The following is a 15,019-nucleotide window of genomic DNA, read 5'->3' on the forward strand; positions in this document are numbered from 1 at the left end:
CTTATACCCAGCTGCTCCTTATACCCAGGCATCAGGTTCCCGTCACTCCTGGGCTTCCCCAAACCCACTAAACCATCCCAAAGGGCAATCAGTGGCTTCATACAACTCATTTACTCAAAAAGGCTGAACAGTTTCTTCCAGGCTGTCCTGTTCTATGTGTAAAATACAAGTTTGGGAGCTTTTAAAATGTGTGTTATTTACCTGATAGAACTCAATGGCTTCTCAGGAGCTATTCAGTTGTAGTGTGGAAATTAGTGCAGGGGGTTTTAAAAGCGGATTTGCAGACCTGATAGCCTGCATTTCAGACGGTAATGTGGCCTGTTAAGCTAACAGCCGCCCAAGGTGGGGCAGGAACACTTACAGCCTCTTGGGAGGGCTGCGAGGCAAGGGGGCCACCTCGGTGAGCATGGCCGGGCCTGTCGGCCTTAGAGGACATGCGGCCATTCAGTGTTTTCTCTGTTACCATAGTCCCCAAACAGATCTCCACCTGAGATCCCATGTGATCTGAGAGATCGTGTTGGCTTTGGAAATGTGATTATTTGCTTTGAAATAATAAAATGAAAACAGTTCTTTGGCGATCAGCTGGATCAGCTGCAGGCGAGCGTGAGCCTCCCGAGGATCCCGAGACCCACCAGTGGCTCAGGGGAGAACAGGCTGGATGACAACTTGCCCCAAAGTAGGGGCGGAATGACAACAGCGAGGGACAATTCTTGGGATACGTTGATATCGTTTTCCTATAATGTCAGCATAAAAACATGCCCCATACAGTCCTAGCTTGTTTGGCTGAGTGGATAGAGCGTCGGCATGCAGACTGAACGGTCCTGGGTTCAATTTCGGTCAAGGGCATGTACCTTGGTTGCAGGCTCCTCCCTGGCCAGGCCCTGGTCGGGGCTTGTGCAGGAGGCATCCAATCTATGCGTTTCTCTCACATCAATGTTTCTCTCTGTCTTTCTCTCTCTCTTCCACTCTCTCTAAAAATCTATGGAAAAATATCCTCGGGTGAGGATTAAAAAAAAATTTGAAGACACAAACTAACAAACAAACAAAAAACATGCCCCATACAATTAGTTATTCATGTTTCCACATCTGAACTCCACACGAATACGTTTCTTCCTTTGGTTTTTAAGCCTCTTGGTCGGACTGGAAGAGAGTCTCATGGTACGTTGGGGAGAGACTTTGCCTAGTGGGCTACAGAGTGATTGCTAGATTGACAGAGCCCTTCTACTCACCACCTCGTTTAACCTGTCCAGAAACCTAACAAGGGGACACTCTTATCCTCCTATTTATATAACTAGGAAAGTTCAGACTCAGACGGTGACTCCTTGGCCCAAAGCAAGTTCCAACCCAAGTGTAAGGATTCAGATCCCTTTGCTTGCTCCTTGGCCAGGCTGCAGTTGGTATTTCCCCTCCTTCCCAGGAAAGCAGAGATGAGGGGCATTCTTGGTCTTTCTTGTTGGAAAGGCGTTGGGTAAGTCACCACTGAGCAGCTGCTTTGTAGGCAGGGTGCCCTGCATTCAAGGTGTGGATCCTGTCCTCTACTCGTTGTTGAGAACAGTCATAAACGCATAAGGAAGCAGAGGGCAGAAGCACGCATGTGTCAGCGGGTACACGCTGTGCTGACGGAATAGGAGCTGTGGGAGTGGGGTACGTTGGTTATTCACGGTTTCTGTGGAAGATGAGGCTGGACCGCAGGCTTGAGGAAGCGCTGTGGAGTGATAGGCACCCCCACCCTAGTGCCTTGCCTGGAGGCTGCCGAGAACCTATGGGGCCCACACCTCGGGTGGGGGCTGCTGCTCCTTGCTCATGCCTCAGCCTGGCCTTGCTCAGGCCATTCTTTCTGCAGAGAAGGCTGGCCCTCCCCTTCTCCATCCTGGGTGGCCTGTCCTGATGCCACTTGTCCTTCACATGCCACCTCAAAGGCCCCTCCCCTTCCTCTGTGCTCTGAATACTTCAGTGTTACCCCTGTACCCCCTGGTGACACTCTTCCTATTAATTTACGGGTGTGTGTGTGTGTGTGTGTGTGTGTGTGTGTGTGTGTGTGTGTGGTGTTACTGAAGCAGCTAAGAGAACTGACAGAGTCAGACAGACCAGTTTGGAGGCTTTGGCTAAGTTATGCATCCCTGGAAACCAGACTCCCTGGGATTTTAGGGAGAGTATTTGGTAAATGAAATGAAACTTCATTGAAAATGTCATCTCTCAGGTCCTCATGCTAATCTCTCCTTCCTAGCTGAGAGGGTGGTGTGAGGATTAAAGGGAGTCATGTGCGTGAAATGCTCAGCGTAGCGCCCACATGGCTGCTGTAGTAGACTTAGGGCTGTGTGCACATGTCCACGTTTAATACACAGTGGTTATGCGGACGTCTACGTGTCCTCGGCCACCATCAGCTCCTGCAGAGTGGGCTCCATCGTAAGGAATGTGTGTGTCTTCCGTGGAGACCAGCACAATGCCTCGCCAAGCGTAGGAGCTCAGAACTGAACCTGCATCAGATGAATGTCGGAGAGGACAGAAAGAATCTATATATATAAAAGCCTAAGCGACCATCTGACTGTTCACCTGGTAGCTATGATTTGCAATGACCACCAGGGGGCAGATGCTGCAACCAGTAGAGGAGGGAGCCCGTTTCCTTGCGGAATTGGTGGTGGGTTAGGTTGCCGCTGGGGCACTGTCGGCCCCAAATCTGCCTCACTCACAACCCAGACCCAGATAGGAGGGAGCCCAATTCCAGGGTGCGTCACCCGAGAACCACCCTCTCGCAATCTGGGACCCCTCGGGGGATGTTGGAGAGCTGGTTTTGGCCTGATCCCCCCAGGCCAAGCTGAGTGACCCCACCAGTGCACGAATCTGTGCACCGGGCCTCTAGTTACAAATAATTGGTGGTAATAAGATGGAGGCAGTTTGCCCAGTTGGCGCGGTTCAGTAGCTGAGTGTTGAACTATGAACCAGGAGGTCACTGTTCGATTCCCAGTCCAGGCATGTGCCCGGGTTGTGGGCTAGATCCCCAATGAGGGGCGTGCAGAAGCAGCCAGTCAATGATTCTCTCTCATCACTGATGTTTCTACCTCTCCCTCCCTCTCCCTTCCTCTCTGAAATCAATAAACATATATTTAAAGAAAAATGGGGGGCATTTTAAGTCCTTGGACAGGGTGAAGCATGAGGAGGGGAGGGACTGGAGGTCATGGCCTTCACTCCCTCTTGGTGCAGAGAGCTCTCGATGGCATCATGTGTTCTCTTCTATTATAATTTCTAATTTAATCTACTCTAATTTCAATCCTTTGACTTTTTTTTAAAAGACTTTCAATCCTTTGACATTTTTAAAAAAGACTTTCTTACCTACTTTTGGACTAATTTTTTAAATTGAATTTATTGGGGTGACACTGGTTAACAAATTACACAGGTTTCAGGTGCACAATTCTACAATACATCATCTGTACACTGTATCGTGTGTCCATCACCCCAAGTCAAGTCTCCGTCCATCACCATTTATCACCTCATTCCTTTGGTACTCCCCCCCCCCTCCTGGCAATCACCACATTGTCGTCCATGTCCATGAGTTTTTTTCTCTTTTTTCTTTTTTTTTTCTCAATCCCTCTACCCCTCTCCCAGCCACCTCCCCCCGACCGCTGTCAGCCTACTCTCTATCTATGCGTGTGTCTTTACTTTGCTTATTAGTTCATTTTGTTAATTAGATTCCACACATGAGTGAAATCCTATGGTACCTGTCTTTCTCTGACTGGCTTATTTCACTTAGCATAATGTTCTCCAGGTCCATCCATGCTGTTGCAAAAGGTAAGATTTCCTTCTTTTTTACAGCTGAGAAATATTCCATTGTGTAGCTGTACCACAGCTTTTTTTTTATCCACTCATCTACTGATGGGAACTTGGGTTGCTTCCAAATCTTGGCTATTGTAATTAATGCTGCAATGAACATAGGGGTGTACCTATTCTTCCAAGTAGTGTTTTGGGTTTCTTTGGATAAATTCCCAGAAGCGGGATTGCAGGGTCATAAGGCAGTTCCATTTTTAATTTTTTGAGGTAACTCCATACGGCTTTCCACAGTGGCTGCACCAGCAGTGCACGAGGTTCCCTTTCCTCCACATCCTCACAGCACTTGCTGTCTGTGGATTTACTGATGACAGCCCTTCTGACAGGTGTGTGTGGCAGTGAACAGTGCGTCTCAATTCTATGGCATCTATAGGCAGGGCCTGCTTGGACCCTCAGGGATGAGCCCTGGCCCCGGACTCTGCCTCCTGAGGTGGTCTGCTGCCATGGGAACAGCCAGGTTCAGGAAAGTGTTTTCTATTTAAGTCCAAAGTCACCATTTTTAACCACAAAACCTTCATTCATGTTTCATTGTTCTCTTCCATTCATCAGATAACTTACTGTGTTTCCTAATTGCCAGGCACTGTGCGAGGTGCTAGGGATAAAAAGATCACCTTAGTTATGAATGAAATGTTACGATGATGATAATTATTAGTGGAAACGAAGACAGTTTTAGTGCACACCGAGTCAAGTCTTTGTCAGAATATGCGTGGCCTGAGTCGCCTGCCCCCAACCCCACCCCAGCCTGCTTGTTGCTGAGTGAAGACGGACAGGGGGCCTGGAGGCCCGTCCCAGCTCTGCCGCTCGCTGCCTGTGGCCTTGGCTGAATCCCGTCACCTTCTGAGGTCAGTCCTCTTGCCGGTCAAGTGAGTCCTTCCTACCTCACGGGGTGGCTGTAAATGTGACGGGGGCTGTGAGCACTGCAGGAAGCTGTTATTTGCCCGGCATCCCAGAAGAACGTCATTACAGAGTCCCTGGCACTGGAGACTAGAGACTGTGGGTCTCAGGGTTGACACCCTCCCTCCAGTGTGCCTCCTGGGCATTTTCCAGGTTCAAAATGTAGAAATTCTTAAAAGTCCTCCCTGCCCTGCTTCGGGGACACGTCCAGTCCTGCTTTTAGATGCAGACAGACTCACAGGGAGGTAAAACCTCTTCACTTGATGCGATTCCTCACTTAGTTAATTTCATCATCTTCTCCCAATGGGAAGAGGGCATTCGATGGGCGAGACTTACTCGAGGAAGCTAAACTGAGAGCAGCACATGCGGGAGCCAGCAGCCCTCTGGACGACGAAGCCCCGACGGGTGCGTGGCCGCTCCTGGTCGCCCCCGCAGCCCTGCACCGCACCGCGCCCGCTGGGTTCCCGGGATGCGCTCAATAAATACTTGTGGCATAAATGAATAAATCAATGGTAGTTGTTTGGATTTCAATATAAATGGATCCTGGAGCTGAAATATTGCCAGATGGGCTGACAGGGCACAGTCTGGTGATGCGTCTCCAAGGCTATAAACACGCAGGCATCTCTGCCGTGGCAGGCTGACATTTCAGAAGATGATTACATGCACGATTTCACCAGGGCCGTGCGTGCCCTCCAACTGCCAGCGCTTCAGCAACTGTTTTCACGTTGGCTTTCTTGTTCATTCCCCCCCCCCTTTTTTTTAAGTTGAGCACCATTTTTCCCAGCTCCTCATATCTGTAGCTGAACATGATTTATTCAGATGAAATTAGGCTCTGTTTTTATAAAGCCCAAGTTACTGCAAATGATGCTTGAGGTTTCGCAGAAAATATGAATTCCTGATCAGCGGCCATAAAGCACCGCTGTGGAGCTCGAGGCCTGCCCCCGGGACCACGGAGGCGCCGGGTGATTGACACCGAGTCCTCGCGTGCCTCCCGCTCCTGCCCAGTCTTCAAGATGGACCTCCGCCTCCTGCAAATGCACAGCTGCTCGGCTTGATAAATCACAGGACCCTTCTTTTCCATCACAGTTATCTGCTATTTACTGCTTCGAGGGGAAGTGAATCACCGCAAGGATGTCGTGTGCTGCGTACACATCCTTCCTTCTCCTCGGGCACTTTGCCTGTTTCCACATTCCCGCGGAGCACGCTTTCCCGCGCAGTGCGTCCACCCTGGGCTCACCTGGACAAGCAAGCCTCCGGCCCATTTATCTTGGTTCTCCTCACCCCTCTCTACCCACTGACACAAAATCCATAAGAACAAAAGACGCCTGAGAGGCACACACTACCAGGAGAAGGTGGAAAGCACTGTGTCGTTTTGCAAGTTGAGGTTTCCTTGTAATTGGCTTGTCTACCATACTGAGGCTTTTGCCCTCTCTTCCTGCCCTGGCCTCCTGATGTTTTTCATTATTTGAGGCACCACCGCGCCTTTGGTATAGCGGACACCCAGCGGCGTATAACAGATGAAACACTCTACAGTTGATGCTAGAAAAGAATGAAAAACAGGCCACCCCACCTACACGTGGCCCTTCCCGTCGTGCGGGTGGCAGGCGTAAGTTGGGGGAAGTCAGATTTGCTTTGTGACTGTGATCATCTGTGGACACACTGGCTGTTCCGGCTGAACCGTAAATGAAGCTCATCGCTCAGGCCAAACAAAGCAAGGCCAAAGGTTTTCTTTGGGGTTGACCACAGATAATTTTTAAATTTCGGTAATGAAACATTTCATAGTTTTAATTTATCAGGGTTGTGCTTTGGTTACCATGGACTTATACACTTTAAAGCATACAATATGAGCTACCAGACACCCGAGTTCTCCCAGAATGCCTACTTAAAACAGGAGACCGGAGAAGTGAAAAGACAGGCAAGACTGGCCTTCAAAAGATGCTTGGATAGTCTCTCCCCTCTGACACCTCACAGGGATGAGCCTTCTACGGTCCTTACCAAGGACAGAGAAATGCCATCCCTTTGCACTGTCACTGGCCTACCAGGTCCCGCCTCAACGCCTTGGAGGCAGGCTTCCTGTCCTGGAGGCACAGAACAACAGCAGGCTTCCTGCACTGTAAACCCACATCCCCCAAACCCTGCCGACCAAACCCACTTCATCATCAAGTTGCACATCTTGAAACAAAACAGCGCTAAGCCCCGCAGCAAATGTCCTTGGGCCTGGGCACTCCAGGTGGTTGTGCGGCCACATGGAAGCAGGACGGGCCCCGCGGAGCTGTGCACCATGACCTGGGCCAGCCTGCGCCACCCTGTTCAACTCGACGTGCAGCACTCAGGACACACCCCTTAAGGTCTAAACAGTGTTCTGTTTTTCTGGGATAAAAACGAAAGTGCTGCCACATATGGAATTTTATATGAAGAGATGGTTAACATGCTGAAAAATGATAGTTTAGAAACTAGAATAGTCTGTGTATGAATGTGTACTAGGTGAGTACCAGGCGATGGGCAGCCAGTGATACTGGGTTAGATCTCCACCTCGGGAAGGTCAGAACCTGGGGCGAATCTTTACTCAGTTCCACCCCCACCCGAGGGGTTCCTCTGACAGGCAGACTGTTAGGCTGTCACCAGGAGTCATGCCGACTATTTCCTAGAAATTACTGGCTTCCTCCAGATTAGGTAAGGTGGTAGGAAATGACTTCTGTCTCTGAGTCTCTAACTTAAGACCCTAGAAAATGTGAGTCCAATGAATTCAGTAGGTGTTCTAAGTCCTTATTTGGAAGGACGGTTTCCGATGGCATCTCCAAATGGTTACAGATGGTTCTCACTTATGGAAATTACACGTGTGGCCTGAGCCAGGGGACACAGGACAGGAGCAGCACAGAGCAGGTAGCTGCAGACAAACCGCTGCTAGGCCAGCAGGCGGAGAAACTCATTACTTTGAAATGAGCCAAGTTCCCCCAAGTTTTAACAGAAAAACTATTATATTTAAGAGGGAAACGCTCTACTCCACAGGAAGATAGAGAAGTTTGTAAGAAGAGTAGTGACAACGGGGACCTCTGTCTTTAGGGAGTGGACGGTTTTCTTTTCACGTTATTCTGCACTTAGTCATGCAATCAACAGGGGCCCAGGTGCTAACTTACTAGCTGATGAACTACGGGGCTTGACCAGGAGGGTTGGAGGGAATTTCATAACAAAGTCAAAGGGAATAGTGCTGCTCACCACCCATGTACCTTTCTACCCAGGACAGGGCCACGTGTCTTCTGGGAAGAAGTCCTAATTTCTGATTGTATCTTGCAACCAGGTCTTCAAAGGGAGCCCATACTTTCCTAAAATAGGTTTGATTCCTTCTACCAGAGGTCATAATGACATTTTGCATATATATATATACAGCTTTATTGAAATACTAGAGGCCCGATGCATGAAATTTGTGCAAGAGTAGGCCTTCCTTCCCCCGGCTGCCGGCACCGACTTCCCTCTGGCACCCGGGACCCAGGCTTCCCTCGCAGCCCCGGCTTCATCCGGGAAGTCATCCGGTCTAATTAGCATATTATGCTTTTGTTATCCCATATAATAAAAGCCCAGCGACCAAAACGGCAGAACAACCAGAATGACCAGAGACCAGAACTACTGGCCCTTCGCCCAGGCTGGTCTGCAAACCGCTGAGGCCCCTCGCCCAAGCCAGCCCCGGCCCTCCAGCGGGGAGCCCCACCCCAATCAGGAGCCCCCACCAGGGCAGGCCAGCCAGCCCCCACCCATGCACCAGGCCTCTATTCTATATAATAAATGGGCAATATGCAAATTGACCCCAACGGTGGAACTACCAGAACTACCGCTAGACCAGTCACTATGAGGCGCACTGACCACCTCTCAGTCTCTTTCTCTGGCCAGCAGGCTCCAATCGCCGGCTGCAGGCAGCCAGGGAAGATGGCCCTGATTGCAGGCCAGGCCTAGGGACTGTACCCATGCATGAATTTCGTACGCCGAGCCTCTAGTTATAGATAATTTATCACCATAAAGCTTACCCATTTAAAGGATGCAATCCCATGATTTGTAGCATAGTTACAAGGTGGTGAAACCATCACCATGATCTAATCTTAAATTTTCGATGCCCCCAAAAGAAACCTGGCAATCATTGGCAATGGAGCAATATTGTGAACCAAGGACTTTCTCTTGCTTTTCAGGGCATTTGGTTGAAGAAATCACCTAAGAAGCCAAAGTGAATGAATGGCTCAGATTTTAAGTGTTTCAATCCAGAGCCTCTCCTCCTTCTACCCACAGACTCAGAAGCACTGCAGTCCCAGCTCCTGGGAGAGTCTGGGAAGGAGCTGCTGAGGAGATGCGGCAGCCACCTTGGAGCACGCGAGCTGGGGCAGGCTTTTCAACAGCAGTAAACATACTCGGGCTCAGCCCACCACCAGGAGGAAACGCTTTCCACCCGGGTGCGCAGAAAATGTGCCCAAGTGATGGGTTTTCCCTTGTAGAAGCTGAACTGATCTTGGTTACATAGTCAATTATTGCTCATCCCACACAAGAAGAACTGGTAAGGAAGGGAGGTGGTGACAGTCCACTAGGTAACACTGAGGTGCCCACCAGCCAGCTGTTCTGATGCAGTAAGAACCTCAGATGTGCAGAGAAACATCTTTACCTCCTGATAATTCTTTTTTTAAAAATATATATTTTATTGATTTTTTTACAGAGAGGAAGGGAGAGGGATAGAGAGTTAGAAACATCGATGAGAGAGAAGCATTGATCAGCTGCCTCCTGCACACCCCCTACTGGGGATGTGTCTGCAACAGAGATACATGCCCTTGACCGGAATCGAACCTGGGACCCTTCAGTCCCCAGGCTGATGCTCTATCCAGTGAGCCAAACCAGTTAGGGCTTTAAAACACACACTTATGCGCGCACACAAACACACAAGCACACGTGTGCACACACACACGCACACGCAGAACCTTAGCAAGTGAAAAAATAAAAAACCAACAACAAAAAAGGGCCTGATCTGCTCTCAAAAGTAACTATAGATCCTATTCAACTATTTTGACACAGTAAAGCCAGATGTGAGACACAGTTTGAGTGACAGTTGATTAGGTTGGTAGATCTCATTCATAATACAAGTCAGAAAACCAACCGAAGCGCGGCGCGAAGAGCCAGGCACTCAGGACCATGAATTGGGTGACATGCATAAAGTATTTCAGGAGAGAATCTCATTGAAAGCCAGACAGCTCCCGGGGAAATGATATGGAAAAAGTCTGAAGAAAACATCTCAAAATAAATGAAGTACTTATTGCTGAAAAATGAGCTCAGATCGCAGCCAATTCCAAAGTTCAGAATTTACTGCGTGCTGAGGCCTTTTCCTCCAGTTCCTTGTCTCTTGTTTCACTAACAACAAGGGACTCTCCACACTTCCTGTGAAATACAACAAGGCGATTTTTGCAGTAATAAACCCACATGGGCATGACAAATCCAAGCACGCAAAACGTTTAACACCCCAGCTCCCAGACACTTGAGGGACAAAATCCGATTATGAATTATATGCTACAATAAATAGGGCTCGATGTTTCATAAAGCAATTTATAGTTCATAAAAATGACAAAACGTACCTGTCAGACAGAGCGTGGAGCGTGGTTCCCTGGGCTGCCTGGTGGAAGAAAGGGCAGAGATGTTTATTTAATATTCTGACTTCTAAATTACGTGGTCAATCAGCACTTAAAAAAACCCGTGTCACACACATTTTTGCCATGTGGCCAAATATTACTAGTAAACTACAGGCAACACAGTAAGAGCTCTGTCATCTTATGCAGTAAGTGCTCCTGTAGAGTTAACTGAAGCCCCTGCAGTGCCCACCTGCCACCAGGGGACGAGCGTGGGGAGGCAGGAAGTGCCAGGCTGGTGAGGCTGGACAGGTCTCAGGAGACGGTCCCCCCCAAAACCCTCCCCAGCTATTTCATTTGTATTCCCTGTTGCTTTATTCTACTTTCCTGTAAGAAAAAAATAATCTGTTTTGGTTCCTTTATAGCACCTCTCCCAATGAAGGTACACCTTTTGACCCAGTTTTCTGATTTATTGAAAAAGTCACCACAATTGTAACCTGGAACACTGACGGAAATATGATATTATGAGATATGGATTTGTTTTTAGGCAATGATTTTGTGGCAATTTTAAAAGAATCTTTAGAGATTCATATTGAAATATTTATGGATACCATTACAGGATCTGGGATTTGCCTTGAAACAATATACTTGGAGGGGAGGGAGGGTGGGTGGACATGTACATAAAACAATGTCCTTGGGTTGGTAACTGCTGAAACCAGGTGATGAGCACACTGGGGATTATTATATTATTCTAGACTTTTTATGTGTTTGAAATGTTCTATAAAACAAAAAAACAAAAAAAGAAAAACGAAGCTAAAGACCTCCATTTCTCCATCAGATTTCCCCCATTTTGTACTCACTGCCTTTTGTCTGCTTAGCCTAGCTTGTCCATGTGCCCCGTGTGGCTGAGCTCCGGAGGCAGGGGGCACACTCATTCTATGTCTCCGAAGTCATTATTGGGAGGGATCACAGCACAGCCTGTGAGACCAAGGCTTACTCGGGTGCACAAGAAATAGGAAGTGCACATGGCCGTTCACCGTGTACAGGACACAGGGCACGTTTACTGTTTACCAGGGGCGCCGGAATGTTTCCCATGCCATTCCTCATTCCATGTGGATAGCAGACAGACAGAATCTTCAGATGAGAAAAACACGACCTGGCAGAAACCTGATCCCTGTCACAGAACTGAATCCACCCTTGGCGACACACAAACAGGTCTTGGATCACTCGGTCAGCCCAGCACTGGCCGGATTCCCAGCACATGGAGACCACTGCCGGAGGCTCCAGGAGGGATCAGAGCAAAGGCAGGACGCACAGTCACTGTGTTAGAGAAGCCAGTCCCTAGGCAGGAAGTCTGAACAGAGGTCCAGGGAGGACTTGAAGACACCTGGGCATTAACATGCAAGTGGAAGATGAGTGGGGGCGGGGGGGATGTGGGTGCTGGTAACTCATGGCCGCTGGGCCACGGGCTCCTCAGTCAGGGCCTGGGACGGCTGGCAGGTGCTCAGTGCACATCTGATGAGGAAATGTCAAATGGATGAACAAATTCGGGAATCCTCCTCACTACTATCTGAGCAAAGCTGCAAAGACAAGGAGGGATGTGTTCAGGGGAAAGAGGCATTGGTCGCTCCAGACTGCAAGGTGGAGCCAGGGCCTCCGCGGCCAGGCCTCTAGCAGCGGTTCTCAGCTGGGGCACCTCTTGCCCAAACAGCAAGGCTATTGGAGTTGAGTAGGGGTGTTTCTGTGTCTTAACAGCAAGGGGGGTCACTACTGGCCATTGATGCCTGGGGCCAGGGATGCTATAGCCCAGCCGTGGGCAAACTACGGCCCGTTTGAAATGAATAAAACTAAAAAAAAAAAAAGACCTTACCCTTTTATGCAATGATGTTTACTTTGAATTTATATTAGTTCACACAAACACTCCATCCATGCTTTTGTTCCGGCCCTCCGGTCCAGTTTAAGAACCCATTGTGGCCCTCAAGTCAAAAAGTTTGCCCACCCCAGGGTGGGCCCTGAATCCAATGACAGGGGCCCTTAGAAAAGGAGACCCACAGACACATGGACGGCCGTGTGAAGAGGGAGGCAGAGATGGAAGTGATGCTGTCAAAAGCCAAGGAATGCCTGGAGACTCAGGAAGCGGGGGCAGAGGCATGGAATGGCTTTTCCTCAGCACCAGACGTAACCAGCCCTTCCAGCACTTTGACTTCAGACTTCTGGCCTCCAGAGCTGTGGGAAAATAAATGTCTTGTTTGAAGGCACCCAGATTGAGGTACCTTGTATGGCAGCTCTGGGAAGCGAAGCCTCCCACCAACTCTGCAGGGTAGCTGCATTTCACAGGTGAGGAAACGCACGGGTCAGGTGGGGCTGCAGTTCCCACGCAGGCATCTACTTCCAGCTCTCAGTCCCAGTCACTGCTGGGCTACTGCTGGGTTTGCTTCTGTGACCTTGGACAAAACTCCCAGCCTCTTTTGTAAAACGAGAACTGGATGCTGGTTCCTAAAGTTGCCTCCTAGCCTTGATGTCTCACTTTTGCTCTTTCCTGACCAGAGGTGGGAGATGCAGAGGGTGAGGAAGTGGCTGGTGGGAGGGCGTGAGAGGGGAGTCCAGGCCGAGGAGCAAGACGGGTGTTGGGGAGTGTGCACGTGCAAAGGCCTGGAGGAGGAGCAGAGGGAGGGAAGTTTGAACCAGGAGGGAGGGTCTCAAAAGCCAGGTGAGCACTGATTTTCTGTTTGAGCAAACAGCTATTTGCTATTTACTCTTTAAAACAACTTCTAAGGCCAACCTTGAAATGATGTTTCTTGTGGTTATGTTTTTTGGGATGGAGAGGATTTTTAAAACTCCCAAGCCTATTGATTAGCTCATTTATTACACATTATTTTCCCCAGGAGATAATTTAAGTTGATTTACTTTTTGTGCTGCAAGGGTGACTACAACCAAATCTAGAAATATAACAGCCATTCAGACTGCACTTTTATGCAATGAGCCTTTTGATATTCATTAATCACATAATCACTGGGTAAACAAGTTTTTCAAAATGACATAAACTCTGCTGTGTTCTGCCAAGGAAGTTATATTTGTCCCCACTTTGCATAAATCTGCCCGTCCATTCCTTTCCTCCCCAGACAGTCCCCATTACACAAAATTCGCTCCGTTCCCTTGACTCAGCTTATTTCCTCCTGCAGAGTGATGAGGAGCACTGCTTTTGACGTGGAGAGTCTGTTAGCGTCTCCTTGGCCTGGTCCCCTCTGGGTGAAGTGTTGCCAACACTGGCATATTTAAATCAAGAGGAGATGCAACCTGGCTGGGCACGACTCAAATGCTGCTTCCTCCAGGGAGCCTGTGCCAGCACTCCCCTGTTCTGTTCCCTGCAGCTCTGAGCCCTGGCGATCTCTCCTGGACCCCGGGCACCCGCTGCACCATGCAGTCCCTCTGTCGTGTGTGGCCTTCATCGCTGAGCAGCATTGTCTACCCAGAAGCCCCAGGGACCACTCCACCTTTCCCAGCCTCAGTTTCCCCATCTAGCAAATGTGAGTCAGTCACAAATGCGTAGCCACGGCATTGTGGACAGATGAGCTGGTACGTGGGCCCAGCACTGTTCCTGGCTCTTGGCAGTCCTCAGTCAGGGACTGCCATAGTCCTGTGTGCTCTCAGCTCCCATCCCCTCCTGTGGGGTCTCCCACATAGGAGATGCCTGGCAGACAAGCAATGAATGGAAAAGTAGTGATTTATAGGATTTCCTCTTTATAGGAGGAGGTTAGAGGGAGAAAATAGTAACCCTGTTCCAAAATATGGCTTTTAGAAGACATTTTGAAAATTTCCATTTTATTGTGCCCTTTTTTCTCTGCCCTGTAGAAGCAGTCAGTAAGACCTAGTGAAAACGTAGTGAGAGTCTAGAGCAGCCGTGGGCAAACTACGGCCCGTGGGCCGGATCCGGCCCGTTTGAAATGAATAAAACTAAAAAAAAAAAGACCGAACCCTTTTATGTAATGATGTTTATTTTGAATTTATATTAGTTCACACAAACACTCCATCCATGCTTTTGTTCCGGCCCTCCGGTCCAGTTTAAGAACCCATTGTGGCCCTCGAGTCAAAAAGTTTGCCCACCTCTGCTATAGCCTCTCAAAGGGCCGATGGGTCCCTTGTACAATGAAGTGGCCCCCTTAGAAGGACAGGGGTTTCTGTGGAGAAACACCGCAGCAAAGGCCGGAAAGAAACCTGACAGGAGCGACACAGGAACTGAGACTAAATCAACAACAGGAACTTGGATAATTCCCACAGGGACATAACCACACTGACTGAGGAAAACATAAGCTCTGTTGACCTGGGCACTGAAAGTCTCCATCCTGGGAGAGGTTCACTGTGCGTTTATGTGAGCGCCTCAAGACTCAGCTTCCAAACTGCTCTTTCTACCCTAAGTGGGCTGGTGAGGGAGCTGGCCAGCCATGTCCAGGCTCCAGTGGACAGTTTACGGGGTTACTGCCCCTCTCTTTTCTCTGGATTCCTGTGAATTAAGGGCCAAATGCCAGGGCATTCCAGTGTCACGAGGGGAAAGAATATCCACAGAGCGCTCTCTTACTGAGGACACCTTAGAGAGCAGAACGAGGCGCGGAAAGAGGTGAAAAGCCTCAGGAGGCCCTGGAGACCAGGAGTCCCTCCTCCTCCCCCCGTACCCCTCCCGTCTTCTCTGTGCTCTCGGGGGGGGGGGGGCAGCC

General features: G+C 49.3%; 1 protein-coding gene across 1 annotated transcript in view; it reads right to left on the reverse strand.

Annotated features, from left to right (window-relative positions):
* Positions 1–15,019, reverse strand: part of AFF3 (AF4/FMR2 family, member 3) — a 420,422-nt gene that overhangs the window by 83,276 nt on the left and 322,127 nt on the right. The window contains exon 10 of the mRNA XM_014529775.1: positions 10,317–10,354. Coding sequence (XP_014385261.1) covers positions 10,317–10,354 — 38 coding nt within the window. The remainder of the gene's footprint in view (positions 1–10,316; positions 10,355–15,019) is intronic.

The sequence above is a fragment of the Myotis brandtii genome, unplaced genomic scaffold, assembly GCF_000412655.1.
Source record: "Myotis brandtii unplaced genomic scaffold, ASM41265v1 scaffold1169, whole genome shotgun sequence".
Lineage (NCBI taxonomy): Eukaryota > Metazoa > Chordata > Mammalia > Chiroptera > Vespertilionidae > Myotis > Myotis brandtii.